The 18,981-nt window shown below is 44.9% G+C and overlaps 2 protein-coding genes across 2 annotated transcripts in view; one reads left to right on the top strand and one right to left on the bottom strand.

The window, feature by feature from the left end:
• The first annotated feature begins 6,596 nt into the window (after nucleotides 1-6,596).
• On the top strand, nucleotides 6,597-12,976 carry bmpr1bb (bone morphogenetic protein receptor, type IBb). The gene is made up of 10 exons (XM_053411764.1): nucleotides 6,597-6,838; nucleotides 7,333-7,435; nucleotides 7,709-7,811; nucleotides 9,131-9,227; nucleotides 9,314-9,458; nucleotides 9,802-9,994; nucleotides 10,133-10,430; nucleotides 10,545-10,720; nucleotides 10,830-10,960; nucleotides 11,075-12,976. The coding sequence occupies exons 1-10, from the start codon at nucleotides 6,597-6,599 to the stop codon at nucleotides 11,198-11,200; spliced, it is 1,614 nt and encodes a 537-aa protein (XP_053267739.1). The 3' UTR covers nucleotides 11,201-12,976.
• Nucleotides 12,977-13,149: 173 nt separating this feature from the next.
• The window catches only part of unc5cb (unc-5 netrin receptor Cb), a 117,113-nt gene continuing 111,281 nt past the window's right edge, over nucleotides 13,150-18,981 (bottom strand). Inside the window, exons 13-16 of the mRNA XM_053411670.1 lie at nucleotides 18,453-18,602; nucleotides 18,187-18,351; nucleotides 16,328-16,506; nucleotides 13,150-14,493 (exon numbers count right to left, since the gene is read on the bottom strand). Of these exons, the coding sequence (XP_053267645.1) occupies nucleotides 14,334-14,493; nucleotides 16,328-16,506; nucleotides 18,187-18,351; nucleotides 18,453-18,602 (654 nt within the window). The 3' untranslated portion in view covers nucleotides 13,150-14,333. The remainder of the gene's footprint in view (nucleotides 14,494-16,327; nucleotides 16,507-18,186; nucleotides 18,352-18,452; nucleotides 18,603-18,981) is intronic.

Here is an 18,981-nt window from a genome sequence, read left to right as displayed (position 1 = left end):
GAAACCTGAGAACAGAGGGATTCACATTCAGCAAAGTTGAAACAGTTATAAAATAAATGCAACACAACAATGACTTAATGCCTGAACCCAGTTTTGCCAAAATCAGTAGGGGATCTGAGTTGATGTAGCTTCTCGATCATGTACGATAGTGACTAGCTTTAGATGAGAGAAGAGAGGTGAGGTAGTTTGGAAGCTTCTACAGAGCTTTACAAATAAGATGACTGTTTCTTCTTGACTGTAAACACCTCCATTATTATTCCCGGGTTGTAAGAAACCTATTTATCCACACACTTCCAGTTAGAAAGAGTTTTGTACTTCACGCTCTTTGAACGACATCTGTGGAGTGTTGTGGAATAAGGGCAGGGTCGTGTGAGTGTGTGGTGTCGCGGTGGAGCAACGGTACAAAGCGGCAGCGGTCCGGGCTCCTCCAGCCCTCTGTGCACTGCTTCCTGTCAGGATGTGGATACGGTTCCTCGACACAGAATCTGATCCCCGGGCAGATGGGCTGCTCCAGTGGTCAGGCCTGGGAGCATTCGGCCCCCGTGTCTGTGTGCGTTTGTGCAATAGTTGTGTTCGTGTGCACCGCATGAGTGCGTCTGCCTGGTGAGCTTTGGGAGATCAGAGGGAGACATAAAGTAGAGTGCAAATGTCGTCTAGTTCCAGTATCAGCCTTCTGTGGAAAAGGAAGGAAAAGTTCAATGTTTCAGGGAAATGAGCTCATGCGTGACCTCGCTGTGAGTTATTGTAAAAAGAGATGAGAAGATTGAAAAATAATGTGGATATTAGTAAACTTACGAGAGGTGGAGTTTGTTGTGTTTGCTGTTGAGGCCATTATCTGCCGCTCATATTACAATACGAGAGTGGTATTGATCATCCCCTCAAATCCTTTTGTGCGAATAAACGTCAAACTTTTTTCCCTTTTGCAATTTAAATCTTTTTTTGGGTCGAGTGCAAGCGATTCTTAAAAGTCGGCTCGTACGTTTCACAGAGACCTTGAACGACCTTGAGTCAAAACAGGAGCTCCGATCCTCCGAGTAACATCGGGACATATTATGCTCTCTGAACGTGTCTGTAATGGAGCCCTGCATTACTGTGTGGCTTGTGGCTTTGTTCCAGTAAATCCAGACCACATGCATTGATAGTGGAGCAGTGAGATGCATTGGTGGGAAATGTAGGAGGGGAAACAAAACAACAAATCTCTCCCTGACGAGTGCAGATTTCAAGTGCAAAGGAGCAAATAAGAGAAGAGTGCATTCAGACTGTTTGTTGGAAAAAGAGGAGAAACACATGCGAACAGTCACGCGCTGATCGAAAGCCTGGGTTTTATAGCACGCCAGCTTCTACACCTGTTGTGTGTCCATCAGTGTGTGTGTATCAGAAGACATGTACAGAGAATTATCCAGCCGTGCTTTCTCTAGAATAATACCATGCATGTGTTGTAGTGTATAAAACGTGGATTAAACAGATTCACACATGAATCTCACATCTACAAATGTCCCAGAGAAGTGTGGACTGTTTTGAATGGAAATCAAGGTGTGTGTATGTACTGTCACAACCAATGGTTCAGAGAATTATCCTCCACAATCATTGTTTTCATGACTTACCCTTTAGAGATCATTCATTCCCAAGCTTCTCTGTGACATATCACAGCACTACGAGGAAAATCTCTGTACACAAAACCTTTTCCCTCTGTGACAGAAGCGTGCTTGTGTTACTCTCTGTTCTCGTCATTTCTTGATGTAAAGCAAACGTCTGGTTGTCTGCGTCTGCGTATGTGTCTGTCTGAGTTGGAGTATTTTGTTGTGGATATAGCAGCTCTGTGCTGTATTCACACCCGTGTGTAACGTTTTCTCTGTGACAGCGGAGCTAGTTTTTCCTCGGCACGGCCCTGGAGAACCGTGTGGAGCTGCTGCAGAAGCAGGCCTTCCCCCTGTGAATGTGTTGTGTTGTTTTGTTTTTGCCGCGGGTGGTGGGAGCCTCGGAGCGACCATCTCATTCCTCCACAAAGAGGCGGCCTGGTCACGCCTGGCAAACGTGGAACAGGTTGCTGGAAGCGGACGACCCGATGTCTGTGCGGCAGCGGCGATGGAGGAGCGAGAGAGGAATGCGCCCCTCAGACACATTCTTGCGCCCGTGCATGTGCACATGTGCGAGTGGTTCGTGTGGCAGGGGCCTTTGAAGCATGTAGGGGGTTAAGAGGGATGATGGTGGGGTGGCAGGGTGGAGGAGGATGTATGGCCCCTCTGCAGGTTGGTTGCGACCCCTCCGGGGTCAGAGTGCACTCGGGAGACACCGGGGAAGATGTCTCCTTTGAGGGAGTGATTTATCACGGCCACCTGGAGAAACTTATCTCCCTTCTCTCTCATGTCTGCCTGTGATAAAGAGTCTGTGTGAACGCCTCGGCTCAGAGATTAAATACTGTGAAATCGGGGCTTGAGAAACAACTGTGTTAATCTTAACATTTTAAGACTTTTTTTTCCCAGTTTGATGGAAATTAAATCCCCCTGTCACAATTCTCTCTAATCTCATTACTGGTAACGGCAGTGATTCCATCTTGCATTGATTTCCATTTATCTCCTGATGGAAAAATAAAAGCCATTATTATAACAGTGTTTTTATTGATCGCCTGCGTCTTTCCAGTGAAGCACAACTTCAGTTACATTCAAGTAAGGCTTCACACACATCTATGCCCTGAGATGCCCAACACTTGACTCATCACTGTGTGCTGTGATGTGACCAGATACTGTCAAACATCTCCTCTCCCTCTTCCTCCCTTTTGCTGATGGTGACAAGCTCTGCGAGTTCAGTTAAAAGTTTTTTTAATGTAACTTTTAAGTGTGTTTGTGTGTGTTTGTAGTATTGTGTCAGCGTGTAATACACTGATTCTCAGTGTGTGTGTGTGTGTGTGTTATAGGTTGAGGAGCAGCCTGTGGAATGTGTGGGGGATGCAGATCAGATTTCGGGGTGACCTTGAGTGTGCCCTGTAGCTGACGCAGCAAGTCTGCTTGGTGTGTGTGTGTCTGTGTAAGTTAGACAAAGAGACAGGAGAAACAAAGTGTGTACAATAACATGTACATGTGTGTGACAGATAATGGACTCGTGTGATGTATTTAGAATGATAAAAATGATTTTTCTTATGTCCCCACATTATTAATTGTCTGTTGGTTTTATAAGGTATTTTTGGTTCTTATCAATGTGGTGTAGAAAAACACAGATCTGTTAGAACCTAACGAACAAAGATGGCCTTTCCCTCAAGACTCCCGCTCACTGTACATCCTTCAGCCTCTTTGAAAGTCTGTTGATCACAGTGAGTCTGTAGTCAACCTGCTTTTATAAACCCAGCATGACAAACTCAATCCACACACAGCACAGTCTTGATGTCAGAGAGGGAAGTCCACAAACTGCGCATTCACAACACTATTGATCTACACACATGTTTAAAATAGTTTTTGCTACTGTACGTGGAAGTTGGGCACTGAGCAAATAACCCCATAAGGATTTTTTGGGGTTGTAGTTTTATGTTTTAAAAGATAAAATTATTTTACTTACTAGTTGTAGTTTGAGTTTAAGACCAGCGTGCCTTCTCCTCTGCTCTCCAGCCATGCAACACTTTCAGAAATCTTTGTGTTCGAGGTAGATATTAAGTATGTGTCATGTGTCGCTTGTGAAAGATTTGTCGACCACAGTTTGTATTGTAACCATATCGCTGCACTTTTTTGTATTTCCTCCACCAAAGGAGGTTGTGTTTTTGTCAGCATTTGTTCGTTTGACCGTTTGTTTGCAGTACACTCGAGTGCTGCATCAGGGTAGTACCTTTTTTGAATGTTGGTGCGAATCCCCATCAGAGGTTGGATGGAGGAGTCGGGGTAGCTTTGTTTTCACTTTCTTTAACATTGTGAGAAATGGCCTTTCATCAAAATTTTCCTTGATTTCAGAGAGAATGATTTATGGATCTGAATGAAAAAAATCCAGCATGTTTTAATGTAGCTGTCAATTAAATTAGTTGACATTGGAAGAGGAAGGCAGTACTTCTGACATCTCTATGAGGCTGTAGCTCATGTCTGTTCCTGCTGTGATCCCTGAAGCTGGATCCTCTGTCTCCTCACATCAGGGTTTCCTCTTACGCTTCTACCCTCTTCTCTTCTCTCTGAGCTGACCTGCATCTGTGTTTCTCGCTGCCTTTGAAAAATCAAAACCAAATAGAGCCGAGCTGATTCGGACGGAGTGTATCTGAGAGACTGACGAGTCCATGGTACATTCCTGCCTTGTGTTTTTTTAGGCACACTTGCAGAGCAGATGTGATAGACGAACCAAGGCCGCTGTGAGGGAGGATCAGAACACCTCCACAAACTTCCCCTCTGACAGAGACAGTCATAGATTAGGCTGGAAGGACACGGAGTACCACTTAAAGAATAGCCAGTCTGTGTTCAACACCTTTGATTCAGCTTTTTGATCGCAGCTGGAGATTTGGGTGTGTTCCTTTTTTCCAATGGCTAGTCGCATAAACAGCCTAGGTCCACTTATAAATGCTATAATGAAACCCCAAACTTGCCTTTTTATATGATATAGGATATGATTTGAGTGAAATGAGTAGTCAATGCCAATGGAGGAGTATTTCCACCTCAACACTGCAGTAAACAAATGCCAGCATGAAAAAAAAGGAGAATCTCACAGTCAGGGTTTGTTGTGATGTCACAAACCTAAGAAACCAATCCTGGCAGCTTGTGGGTGGGGCACCCTGCAGGTGGAGCTGTGAGAGTGACACAAGGAAACTTGTCTTCATGATAAACCATTTGAATATGTTCTGGTGGTTGTGGCTCAGGAGGTAAAGCAGGTTGTTCACTAACCAGAAGGTCAGCGGTCCGATCCCTGTCTGGAAAGTGTAGCACGTATAGTTGTACTTTATGAAAGAGTTTCAGAACTGTACTGTGAAGCACTTTAAGTGGTTGTTAAGACTAGAAAAGTGCTAAATAAATATGGACTATTTACCACTTTAGGGGGTGTACAAGCTGCTGGAGTGGGACTTGAAAGTTAAAGTTAAGGCAAAGATAAAGTAAAGATCGTCACGGTAAGGCAAAAAGGCAGGAAAATAGCTCGGCCAGTTGTCAGCTTGTTATTGTGATATAGGAAGGAGAGCACGAAAAAGGAAGAGAGAGAGATGGAATGAGAATCAGACAAACGGTGAGAGGGAGACGTCCATCTCATGTGGCACAACCCTGTTCAGCTATATCTGACCACAGAGGCCTTCAGGGACGAGCTGCTGTCAGAACGGATTTGATTCCCCACTGGTAACACAGTGTGAACCTTCAGTCACTTCATGATGAACGTTTCCCATCTGAGTCTACTTACACGGCGGCTTCTGAATCAAAATATACTTTAATTTTACTACTCTGGAAGATTAACGTTATACTTGATCAATACTGGATCTGATTTTTACATGAAATCCATTTATGAATGTTTTTTGGTTAATTTGCCTGTTTCTTTACTTGATTATATTAACATAAACTGTTGTCAGCCCGGATAAGCGGATGACGATGAGATGAGATGTTGTCAGCTTTTTTCTCCCTCAAAATCCACATTCAATTCAGTCACATTAACTACCAACTTAAAGTAATAACTACAACATACCTAAATACAAAAGCACAACCTTGGATTTTTGACATCTGCAGAAGTTGACACTTTTAAAGACGAGCAAGTCCAGAGCAATAATATTTATTCTTCTCTTAGTTTATATGAATACATCTGTATCGTATCACTTCACTTGGCCCGGCTCCAATGGAAACATTATCCTCCTCTGAGAAGAAACACACAGTACTAAGGACTCACCTACATCCTGTTAGCAGTACCTTCTACACTCGTAAAGAGCTTTCTGACTGTGCCTGTCACCAAATAACTGATTTCTGTCATCATGTGTGAGACAGGAGGGATGGGAATCATCACCACTGTGCAGGTAGAGAGAATTAGAGGTAGAAGGTACACAGGGATTACTAACAAGTTACAGTCGACCTCTACCAGACAAGTAGTTTTATGAACATTTAAATATTTTAGGTTGATTTTCAGTTCAGTTGACATTTTATTGTAGTGATAAATATAAATAATGTTGTCAATGGAGGTTTTTGAATTTTTCTGTACAGAATGTGATGAATAGATGTATTTGAATATTGTAGCAATGTAATTCAGGCTACTGCATAGTGTAAATCAAAATCAAATATCACTTGTAGACACACACACACACACACACACACACACACACACACACACACACACTCAGCACAAAGAGTTCTCTCTATGGTTCCAGACTGGTACATTGATTCCAGTCCAGGACAGCAGGGTTTCTTTCAGCACCTCATTTTCACACTTTCAGTGGATTGCATTGCCATGGTAACAGTGCCAAGGCAGGCTGAACTGATTCATTTATATATATATATATATATATATATATATATATATATATAATGTATATATTTCTAACCCCCTATTCAGAATGAGCTGAAATGTTGTTTGGATCTTTTGATTTATTCAATCTTTAATTTTCCTGAGCTATGTGTACTTAAGTTTTACTGCTCCGGCCTCACTTGACCAAGTGGAGTGTCCAGATGTTTGGGTTCTGCCCTTCGGCTAAACCCACTCTCTCCCTCTCTCTCCCTCTCCCTCTCTCTCTCTGCTCAGCCAACATGTTGGACACCATGCTCCTGAAGAACGGATGGAAGGGGGGGTCGGAGCGAAAGGCGGAGGAGAGCAGCAGCAGCAGCAGCGCGGCCACTGTTCCAGCTCAGAACATGCTCCGGTGCTACTGCAACCACCTCTGCCCGGAAAACTCTGTCAACAACACCTGCATGTAAGATGAAGCGAATCAAGATAGCAGCGTGAAAATAAGTGTCTGCATCGAGGCTGTTAAAACACAACACAGCCTCTAATTACCTGATCGGAGGAGCACCGGTGTTTATCCCACCGGAGAGCTTCATATTCAAAGCGTATACACTAATGTGCAAATGATAAAACACTTTATCTTTACCCTTCTAAATCAGGACTCGCTAAATGTCTACGATGTTTTGTTATAAGTGACTGAAATGATTAATTCTTTCAATAATCCATTCATTGATTAATCCTCACAGCAATATCTGGATGCATTTTGTTAAACCTTGATCCATTAACCTTAAAAAATTATTAATTCAGTTTCAGTTCTTGACTATTTGCAGTTATTTTTTTTCGATTTAAAAAGGATTTAGTATCAATTGAATTGACTTTATTCTGGAATTAGATTCAATAAAATGCCATTTAGCCCCAAACCAAACATGCTTAGTGACCATTACAATGTGTGTGTTTTTGCAGCACCAACGGTTTCTGCTTCACCATGGTGGAGGAGGAGGAGGGGGGAGTGGCTGTACTCACCTCAGGTTGTTTAGGACTCGCTGGTTCTGAGTTCCAGTGTCGAGTAAGTCAGCTCTGTGTGTATTTGATACCGTGTGTGTCTCCTCCTTCATGAACCGTTAAGTCTTTATGAGTTTTCCTTGACCGACTGCAACTTTTTACGAGATCTGTTTAAACCATACTTGTCAAACCTGCCATCTTTACACCCAGTGGAGAAACCGCTGGTTAATCGTTAAACGCTCTCATGAGTGTGGCTGTAAATAATTGTTATGCTTGTGTCTTCATTAGTGTGTGGAAAAGCATGAGGTTTATACTTATATGTGTTTGTGTGTGTCAGGACACGTGGAATGCTCGGTCCAGGAGAGCTCTGGAGTGCTGCACGGATCAGGACTACTGCAACCGAGATCTGCATCCCACTCTTCCTCCGATCATGACGTCAGGTGAGACACGAGGACACGGACACACACACACGTTTGTTCACGCGCTGAAATCCTGCGCCGCTCCCGAAGCGCGAGTGGCTTTCAGAATGGGCCAATTCAGGCCGAGACGGGCGATGATGGGTAGTGACAGTTTAAACTGTTACAAACCACAGTGTGGTGCTGGACTAAAGTGGCACATGCTGCTCGAGGGGGAGCGAGAGAGAAAGAGAGCGAGAGAGAGAGAGAGGCAGGTGAAACAGAGCCTGCAGGCTTGGCTTGTTCTCTCACCCTCTAATGAAAAGGACAGCCTCTCCCCAGGGCCTGCTTGAGTTTCTTGCCCCGGTACGGATGTGAGATATCTGTCCATCTGTCCCTCTGGAGCACACACACACACACACACATTCCCTCTCTCTCTTGCTCCCAGTCTCTGTCACACAGACTCACCATTACCCTTTTACACAGCCTCACTTACCTCTTATGACCTTCAAGCAAACTGCAATAAACTGATTTGTCAAGTCAGTTGGACAGAGAAAGATAAAGGATTCTGCTGTTTTTCCCCAACTTGGACGCAAACTGACAAATTGGGTGCGGACATTTTCCTGGAGTTTGCTTCTCGCAGATGTAGAACGTAGCTGGAGATTGTGCGAGTCACACGCATTCACAGCAACTGGAACATTACCACAGCATTCAGGCGAGGGGTAGCAGGCGAGTTGGAAAGAGTCACCTTTTAGGAATTCCCCGGTTTGGGATCAGTAACGTATATCTATCTATCTAACTTTCTATCTATCTATCTATCTATCTATCTTTCTAAATGGGCCTGCAAGGAGCTTATAAGACTCCGTTGCCCGCTCAGTTTTTCTTTGTCCACTATTGCTTCTCCCTGTGTGTGTGTGTGTGTGTGTGTGTTAGTGTGTGTGTGTGGTGTTCCCTGCACACCCCGAAGTATCTCCTGTGCTCATGCGTCCTCTGTGTTTGTGTGTGCGTGTGATTGACAGGAGCACGACAGAAAGGTTAGAGCCCCAGAGCTGCTTTGGGCCTCGGGGGGTGGAGGGGGGGGGGGGGGGGCTTCTGCAGCGACGTCAGTGTGACACCCGATATGTGGGATTCAGGAAGGGGATGTGATCGATCACACGCTGGGACAAGAGGGTGCAGGGTCAGGGGGAGGAAGGGAAAAAGGGAGCTTGTCCCTGCCGATGAAAATTTGAAATCTGATCACAGTGAACAAACGACCGTCACCGGCTTTTCATCAGTTCTGATTTCACAAGACTTTCCTTCTCGTTCAGACCGGGATCATTCATGTTCAGGAAAGATTCAAATAATCACTGTTTTTCTTTTTTTAGACTATGTGGACAGCAGCATCCAGTACATGGCTCTGTTCATTTCCATCACTGTCTGCACCATCATCCTCGGCCTCTGCCTCGTCTTCTTCTACTTGAGGTGAGAACCTTGACGACGACCAGAACCTCTTAAAATACAACACTCCCTGACGTGCACTTAACATTTGCGTCCCTTCTCTTTGGCAGATATAAGCGGCAGGAGTCACAGCCGCGCTACAGCATCGACCTGGAGCAGGAGGAGTCCTACATCCCCTCAGGGGAGTCTCTTAAAGATCTCATAGAGCATTCCAGGAGCACGGGGTCTGGCTCAGGGTCAGGACTCCCTCTAATGGTAAGAAGAGAGCAACGCACACCTTAAAGGACCAGTCTGTGGTATCTAGTGACATCTAGTGCTGAGGTTGTGGATTGCAACCAACTGAAAACCCCTCCACTAACTCTTCCCTTTCCAAACATGTAGGAACCCCTACAGTGACTTTGGGTGCCACAAAAACAGGCATTGTTTATTTTGCCCATTCTCAATGTCACCATATACCAGAGTCTGATGGCTCAGTGCAATGAAAGACAAAATATAGAGGGTTCAAAAAGTGATTGGAATTTTGGAAAGTTACCTACAAAGATTTAAAGGGAAATGGCAAATGAAAGCTCACACTGGTTTTACCGTCATGTGTGTCCAGGTGCAGCGAACCATCGCCAAGCAAATTCACATGGTGAAGCAGATCGGGAAAGGGCGATACGGGGAGGTGTGGATGGGCACGTGGAGAGGAGAGAGGGTGGCGGTGAAAGTCTTCTTCACCACAGAGGAAGAGAGCTGGTTCAGAGAGACGGAGATTTATCAGACCTTCCTGATGAGGCACGACAACATCCTGGGTAAGAGAAAATGAGCAAAGACAAGGACTGACTGAAGTGTTGGTCTGAGTGTGTGTTTTTGTGTGTGTGTAGAGTTTAATCTAGCTGAACACATGCCTGCATCTCTCAGTCCTCTCACCGCCTCTCTCCCTCCCCCAGGATTCATTGCGGCCGACATCAAAGGAACCGGCTCGTGGACCCAGCTCTACCTGATCACCGACTACCACGAGAACGGCTCCTTGTACGACTACCTCAAGTCCAACACGCTGGACGTCAAGGCTCTGCTGAAACTGGCCTACTCCTCCATATCGGGCCTGTGCCACCTGCACACCGAGATCTACGGCACGCAGGGCAAACCGGCCATCGCACACAGGGACCTGAAGAGCAAGAACATCCTGGTGAAAAAGAACGGGTCCTGCTGCATAGCAGACCTTGGGCTGGCTGTCAAATACAACAGGTAGAATGTTAACTATTGAACGTCAATTAAATTCAGTTTAGAGGTATATCGCACATTCATAAAACCACGCAGACTTTTTTCTGTGGCTGATTTCTGGGTTTCTCCTCCACTCAGTGACACCAATGAGGTGGACATCCCTCCCAACCTCCGCGTCGGCACCAAGCGCTACATGCCGCCCGAAGTGTTGGACGAGACGCTGAACAGACGCTACTTCCAGTCCTTCATAATGGCCGACATGTACAGCTACGGCCTCATCGTCTGGGAGATGGTGCGACGTTGCATCTCCGGAGGTCAGAGGAACAACTATTAAAAGTCTCATTTTCATTTACACACCATTAATGTGTGTCGATGTTTTTCTCAATTGCCCTGCTGACGCATTTGTGTTTTTTTCCCCTGCAGGCATTGTGGAGGATTATCAGCTGCCCTATCACGACCTCGTGCCCACTGATCCCTCCTACGAGGACATGAGGGAGGTCGTGTGCATTAAGAAACAAAGACCTTCCTTCGCTAATCGCTGGAGCAGTGATGAGGTATTTTAAATGCCTAATCAAGAAAATGTGTACTTGTATGTTCAGTATTACTTGTATGTACAGTTTGTTATGGTATTCCTATATTCTTATGTATTGGTACGTATGTGTCCTCAGTGTCTACGACAGATGGGAAAGCTGATGTCCGAGTGCTGGGCTCACAACCCGGCGTCTCGCCTCACAGCCCTGAGGGTGAGGAAGACCCTGGCGAAGATGTTAGAGTCCCAAGACATCAAGATGTGACAGAGAATCAAGAGAGATGCTCTCATCGCCCAGAGACTTGTCAGCGCCAGTGGTGCGGCGCCGCTCACACTGGCCAATGGACGAAAGGGAAAAAAAGGAAAGAACGAGAGGAGGCTGTGAACGATGGGACAAAGTGACAGGGAACAAGAGTGATGGACGTTATTGTCGACTGAGAGCCAGAAGAATGAGGGGCGGAAGATTTATTATGTCAGGGGGAGATGTGACGTCCCGTTGTCTGAGTCGCCTCGGACAAAGGTGTTGGGGTTGTGCTTTCTGTGAAAGCTTGAGTGGTCGTCGGGGTCCGGACGGGGACCCTCGCAGCTGAGGAGCTCGGCCCAGAGGCCTCTCCTGCTCTGCTCTTCTGAAGCCATATAGCAGTATTCCATGTGCAGTCTTTTGTACCGTCACAGCTGCCTTAATATATGTTGTTTTTTGACTGCATGCTGTGATATCATAGCAATTTCACTGTCAATTCCCTCCATGGTGACCGTCATCCATCCCGAGAAGAGGCCGATTCGTGCCCAGTGACCTCTTTGTCAATTGTGTTATTATTATTATTACAGAGTAAAGCTAAATGAATTCTATTATGTATTTTAAAGTACAGTTTATTTCAATATTAAAAGAAGCTCTCTGGGTAAAAAAGTGTTACATCATGGATGGGTTGGTGATTCTTCCAGCCTCCTCCTTCCTCATTGTCTCCTCTATGGTGCCATATTGTAGCATTGTATTTGTCTGTGTTTGTGTGTGGAGAGTTGTGTATCTTTATCTCAATCTGTGTGTGCATTATCATATGTGTAAATGTGTAAAGGATTCTGCACATGTGTGGTAAAATTTGAAAACGGGAACGGGAATCTGCAAATGTGTATTTTAGGATCCGTTAATCCATAATCACATTTGTACAAACACGGTAATGAGATTTACACACTGAAAATGGACGCATGACTAGATCTTTAAATACAATGTATGTATCTACCATGTTTTTTCTGATATTCCTGTTTGCATTTATACACGGATATAAGCGGATTATTTTAGACGTGTACAAATCTGATTTTGCACACACCGATTGAGATACAGTTACACAACTTTCCCCACACACAAGTTATACTGCTAAAATACTGGCCCTATAAACTTCTTTCCACTTTACACAACTCATTTGTAAGTTGATGAGCTGGAATCTATTGATAATTATCACCTTGCCGGATGATAAACTATGTTTTTGATGATGTGTGTGTACAGAATACGTCCCTTCCACTCTACCACTGCGGCATGTGCCTTATTTAATCTGTACATATGTGATCACGAGAGTGTGCGAGTGGACCGGGGGAACATTCCCTAATAAAACGACTGTGTCTCGAAGGCACTCTAGTGTGTCTTAATCTCACAATTCAAACAAGACAGGCTGCTGGCGCTTCCTTTCCAATGTTGCATATAAATATAATTTATTATTAGTCTTCAAAATTCTTTCTTACACTTTGTACAGTAACTGGACAGACGAGATGCAAGCAGTTGCGAAGGACATGGTGAGTGCCAGAGACAGACAGGCTACATTCCCACTATTACACATTAATACTCATGAAGCTGAAGGACAACTGGGGGAAATGCAAAAGGCTGCAGCCCACTGAGGATGTAAGGATTGTTTCAACAAGATGCAGAGTTTGCATAGACCTTTTTTTTCTTCTTCTTTTTTACGAAAACTGAGACAATCGCCATTAAAAAAAAAATCAATTAAGACCACCTGGACAATCACGAGTGCCGCTGAATCGGAGGAATGTTGCATTTGCAGCTATTTTTTTTTTTTTATGCACAGAGTCAGTGTCGTAATATCAATGGCCTCCATCATAAATGTACAACCCCAGGAATCCAAGTGAAGATCTCCGTTCTGCTCCCGTAACCACACGTGAACGTGGAGAACGTCTCTCTTTTTGAAATGACAGTTGACATTTAGATGATCACCTTGTGTATTAAATTTAATCTCACACACTGTATGTCAAGTTTTTTGGTACAAAGCAGTTGTATTCAGTTGCATTGGTCCTACAAAAATATACTTATTTGATTCCCTTCTCCACAGTTTCCACCTCTCATCTCTGCCTGGCCTCGGTCACGTCACTTTGAACAACAAACACATCGTCACCGTTGGTCGTGAGTTCGAGTCCGGTGGGGAATGTGATGTTGATTGCCTTCTACTAACGGGTTACAGACTGGTGGAATCTGTCAAATGATCTGATTTATAAAAAAAAACAAAAAAAAAACACATAACAAAACAAAACAAAAACAAAGAAAAAAAAGATCTATTTCAACTTAAAGACGATATTTTTAAAGACTTGCAAATAAAACGATGTACACATACTTGAAAATCAATAATTATACATAACGTGAATAATTAATCAATATTAGTTACAACAGCAACACTAAAATGGTAAAATGGTTACATCATCGACTTCCTTCTGTACATGGAAAATGTGGCCGGCAGGATGAGTCGTTACTGCGAGAGTCCACCAGGGGGTGCTATGATACAGTCAAACATAATGGAATAATGAAACTTTAAAAAAAAAAGTGAGGACACTACAAAGTATTCCCCTAACAGCCAGCATAAAATACAATAAAAAAAAAAGGATATGTATAAATAGACATATTATTAAATACAATGTTATCACAGAACACACACTCCGCGGAGTTGCTATGGAGACGGTTTTACGGAGAGTGAGAGATGCTTTCGTTCGATCGGAGCCGTTTGCTCCTCGGATCCTTTGACCTCTGCTCGTGTGTCGGGGGGGGGGGGGACGGCGGACCCCAACGAGACGACAGCCAAAAATATCAAGTCGTTCTACCAGCGAGAGGAACAGCCAGCGAGAAGTGACTGGCACAGATTCTTGTTTACCCTTCCAAGTTTTTACACCCTTTGTTGCCAATGTTAAACTGGGTCATGGCTGAGTAGACCTAGCTCTTTTTATCTTCTTTGAGTGTACACACACACACACAAACACACACAGTGTCTGGGAGCGTGTGCGTTTGTTTGTCAGCGCGATGCCAATATGACTCTCTCCTGCTTTCGGGCGTCCGCCCCCCCCCCACCCTTATTTTCTGTTTATGTCTTCTTTCTCCCTGGAATTTCACAGTCCCTGGTGGGCAGATGTCAGTGCTCAGTCATCGCGGGCAGAAGGCTGTCATGACGTCCCATCTCCTCCAGTACCTGAGCGAGGCGACCGAGATTGCCATCGGGGAAATGCTGGGCTTCCCACAGATCCAGGATCACTCCCGTAGGACTGGATTTGGTGGCGAAGTAGTTGAGATACCTGCAAGCGAGATAGTGACAGAACAGAGATGGATAGGTTAGAAAAAAAATAAGGTGGATGGTTATCAGAGAGGAATGAGGACGCAGGGTCTGACAGCATCTGTGCAGGACAGGTGTCTTTACGTGTCTCCCTGTGCTCACTAAGCTTGTGTCTTAAATAAAGACCGAACCGAGGCTGTGGCTGAAATCACTCTCTACTCACTGAATACTGAGTTTGAGCTTTTTCGCAGTGCTTCCGAATGTGGAGTGATAATCTGTATACACTACATAGTGGAGTCATTGTATCCCACAATGCAGCATGAAAAGTAGTTAGAACCCAAGGTTACTAACCAAGCACCAAACCATCATGCATTGCGCACATGAATGAAAGAACTACAATGACCTCTAACCAGACATACCTCTTATTTCTAGATTCATACGAGGTCACTGTGACCTTTGACCACTGAACTCCAATCAGGTCATCTTTGAGTCCAAGTGACAACTGATCAAAATGTCAAGAATTTCCCATAAAAGCAGGCTTGAGATTTCCTGTTCAAGAGACCACAAGAGATGAATAAAAAGCCCCAGTGGTGGCAAATGGAAAAGCCTTGATGGAAAAGAGATAGAAGTTGGAGCAGACACTTAACATTTTCTATTTATTCATGTGGAAAAATACCCAGCACAATATGCACTGACCATCCTTGACAAGAAATGTTATAATTTGTGCGGCAACTGTGTCGAGAAAATGACCCGAGCGGCGTCTAAAGGTGTCCATGCCCCCCCCCCCGACACAGAGGATAGAGAGGACATAATAAGTGAGGGAATTTGAACACAACTCTTGTCACAACAGGAGAAAGTAAATTAAAGAGCACAGGCTGACGTTATATGCTTCTATCTGTTTGTGGCGTCAGACTCAATGGTCCTATCTTTTTTTTTGTTGTTAACATTTTCTTTAAGTGGTCAGTTTAAACTGATTTCACAGGGCTGATTGTCACAAGCATAGAAAAAAAATCCACTTCACAGAAAGCCCAGAAGAAAATGCAAATGAGCACCTGTCCCTTTAGGTAATAAACATGAACTAAAGGTCGACTGTGAAAAACCCATTTTTCACACCGATGTTTTTTTTTATGTAAATTCGAGTTCATGATATTCAAAAAACAGACACTTGAGCTCTCGTTGTTTTGAACATTCAAACGGGGAAATAATGAGCTGAATAATGAATCAGCGACTGCTCTGTGTGAATCATCGGTGAATGAGCTGGAATCAGGCGGCCCGCTCCCCTGCCTCTCCCTTCATTCACGCCACGCTGTCAGTGGTCTCGTCAATCTGCAGCTGCTGCTTGTGATAAGGCCGCCCCACTGAGCTGGGACCTTATAAACGGACACACGCTGAATCCCCGTCCCACAGACACACACACACACACACAAACACACACACAAACACTATCAAAGACACACGGGTGGCGTTTTTTGTTCCATCTTCCTCTCTCTCTCCCTCTGCCTCAGTTCCGTCCAGTTCAATTAATCTCAATTCAACAGATGCTTATCAGTACGAGGCACATTCCTGAGGAACAATCACAGCCAAGTAAAGGGAGATTAGTTATCTACAGTTTTATTTCCCATGTCTCGCCCCCTTCTAATGAAAAGAAAAAAGGCCACTTCAAATTCACATCGACTTCAAGACGATGAGGATTTTCCAAAACAAGTCGACTCTTATTTCCTCTTTCATTTCCCCTTCTCGAGAAACATGAGAGAGCCCAGTGACAGCTCTTGTGGCCGAGCCGTGACCACTAAAGGGGTTTAACTCTGAGTCACTGTCTCACTCCTCTCCTCCATCGGGCTCTTCCTCTAACCCACCTGTCAAGATTCAGTTTGTGGGCCAACATCCTCCAGTCGTTGCCCCTGGTCGCTGGTGCGTCCAGGCTGCCGCACAGCTTCTGCCGGATGGACACGGGGATGCGGAAGGCGTTGGGCCCCACGAGTGTGGTGATGTTACTGGCCGGGTCCAGCAGGGACGTGTCGATACTCTGGGAATCCTTCAAGAGAAACAGAGAGAGAGAGAGAGAATGAGGATGAGGTTGAAGGAGAAACCCGGGCTGTAGCAGTGGTATTTATTCAGGCTACAGGGGGCATGAACATTACTTAACATCGTCTAACAAAACGAAAAATAATGTAGCACGAATGGATTTGTTGCACAGCAAATATCTGCTTCTGGGTTCCGTAAAAAAAACAGTGAAAAATCATTCACTTCATTGCCATCCATTTATTGATGCGAGCTGAGTGATTTTCAAATATGTTGAATCTGCAGGATTAAGCGCTGCAGGTCCGGCTACAGAGACGAGAGCAAGACCCGGAGACAAATGAAGCGAGGCCAGGCGGGGACACGGCTCCGCACTGCATGTACTGTAATTCATCTCATTACCCAGCACAAAGCCAGAGTGCTCCACCATCCCTCAAGCTCTATTCTCCTGGCCAGATGGCCTTTGTGAAGCAAGAACAGCCCGACTGCCGGGTGATTATTCCCCCTCCGCTCCTCGCCGGTCTGTCATACACAGACCTGCATGAGGGCTGCAGGGTCGAGGCTTCCTATCTTCCGCCCTGTGGGTCTTCAGCTGCTCTCAGACCTGCACCGAGCTCCGGATATTCTCCTGACATTAACCTGGAGGGGCTACACTTGAGAATGTCCGAGTCGCTTCATTCTGTGGGAGTGAGCCCAGGTGAGAATACTGGACGATGATTGTCCTGGGAATTCATTGTGAGCAATTGGTCGCATTGATGGTATTTCCACGGATACACACAGTTGCAAAACTGAGGAAAAAACGACAAAAGAACACAAATATCTACAGGATAGAAACCAGGAGCAATACACGTAGAAGACTCAGAGAAATATGTCAACTTTAAAAGACAATGAGATTCGAGAGCTTTTGGAGATAAGGGCCGTCTTCGGTTTCAATGTTCTGTAAATAAAAAAGGAACTTATACGTCATGCCCTGCCTCCTCCTGCTTGCTCTACCAAGACGCCACCTCTCGCCTGAATGCTTCCTGTTAATGTGAACACATGTCTGATTTTGTTCTTTATTTGTGAAAGGCAAACTGTGGAAAATGTTCGGACAATTGGGTCTTTTGTGAACATTGCTAAAAGCACATAAAAGCACATGTGAGTGTGGGTGAATTCACTCGAGTCCCTCTCACAACACAGGAAGAGGCGCTGAGAGGAGGATATGTGGCTTCTCTGAATCCAAAATTGAGCTGACAGGAGGGTTCAAAGGTCAAACTAATCTTTCAAGACTTTGGTGATGCAAAAAGTCACAGCACGAGCCATCTCAGAAGAAAATCTTCACGCTGTAGTTCAATGCTTCCAAAGTTCCATCACTACTGACGAGGAGCCGACTTCAATAACTTCACAGAGCATTGAACTGCAGCCAGGTGTATCACTTTCTTCGGTCCCCTGGAAACATTTCCATTTGCATTTTGCAGCCTGTATTTGCATGGGTTTTGATTTTTTGCAGCGCATGTCAAATTGATGACAAGCTTTTCTTAATTTGCATGTTTTTTATTTGCATGTTTTTTCTTAATTTGCAATGTGCTCCCTCGGCCGCTGTGAAAGTCACTGTAGGTGTGAATGTTGCCTATCGCTCCCCCTTAACCCTCAAAGGGGTATGTGGCATAGGGAGGGGACAGACAAATAGATGGATAGGCTAAGAGCGAGACCTCACCTCTGACAGTGTAGTGTCCAGCTGAAAAATCTGTCCTTCCCCCTCCACTTGCCGCACGCAGATCTTACAGGCCAGGTCCACCGTGCAGGAGGAGAACCGCTCCAGGGTGAAGCAGCAGTGGAGGTTCCTCTGTGAGCCGCTCCACACTTGCTGGAAGGAGAGCTCCTGCAACGATCACGCCGGGAAGGCAGAGGAGGTTACTTGGCTGCTCGGTGGAGATTGCGTGACACAGTTTTAAAGGCTTCTTTTGAAGGAGCAGTTTTTACCTGATACTTGGCCAGCAGCTTGCTCTTCCACAGCGCGTGGGGGACGTCGTGGATGGAGAGTCTCAGATTGTGAGTGCTGTCTTTAAAGTTGAGAGTCTTTGGTTCGTCCAGCAGCTTCCCGCCCATCTGCTTCTCCATCTGCAGGACCTCCTGAAAAACACAAACACCCACTTGATTTCAAACAACTTTTACTTTTCTACTTTTGTGCTGCCATAACATTTACATTTACTTTCTGCAAATATTCATATGAAATGTGATTTTTTCCCCCTCTCCCTCAGGCCTTTATGAATCTGCATGTGCAATCTGAAAGCAGCTTCAGTGTCCTTGCAGCAGGATCACTATCACTTCTCATTACCCATTCCCAAACTTAATAACCGTGTTCAATATCCCTGCTCGCTATAATAATCCTTCCTTATCTTTCCGCCACGTAGGTAGATGGAGGTATTAAACAGAAGTGAGGTGTGGAGACAACAGTGGAGTACAGGGGGATAAATTTGGCTTATTTTGTGTTAGCGCACATCTTTCTAGC

Source organism: Pleuronectes platessa, chromosome 19 (assembly GCF_947347685.1).
Source record: "Pleuronectes platessa chromosome 19, fPlePla1.1, whole genome shotgun sequence".
Taxonomy (NCBI): Eukaryota; Metazoa; Chordata; class Actinopteri; order Pleuronectiformes; family Pleuronectidae; genus Pleuronectes; species Pleuronectes platessa.
This window is presented reverse-complemented; position numbering and strand designations above follow the sequence as displayed.

Coding starts and splice junctions, on each gene's coding strand:
- bmpr1bb (XM_053411764.1), top strand. CDS start 6,597: ATGTTTGGGTTCTGCCCTTCGGCTAAACCCACTCTCTCCCTCTCTCTC. Junction 7,436..7,708: donor GTTCTGAGTTCCAGTGTCGA/GTAAGTCAGCTC, acceptor TGTGTGTGTCAG/GACACGTGGAATGCTCGGTC. Junction 9,459..9,801: donor GGTCAGGACTCCCTCTAATG/GTAAGAAGAGAG, acceptor ATGTGTGTCCAG/GTGCAGCGAACCATCGCCAA.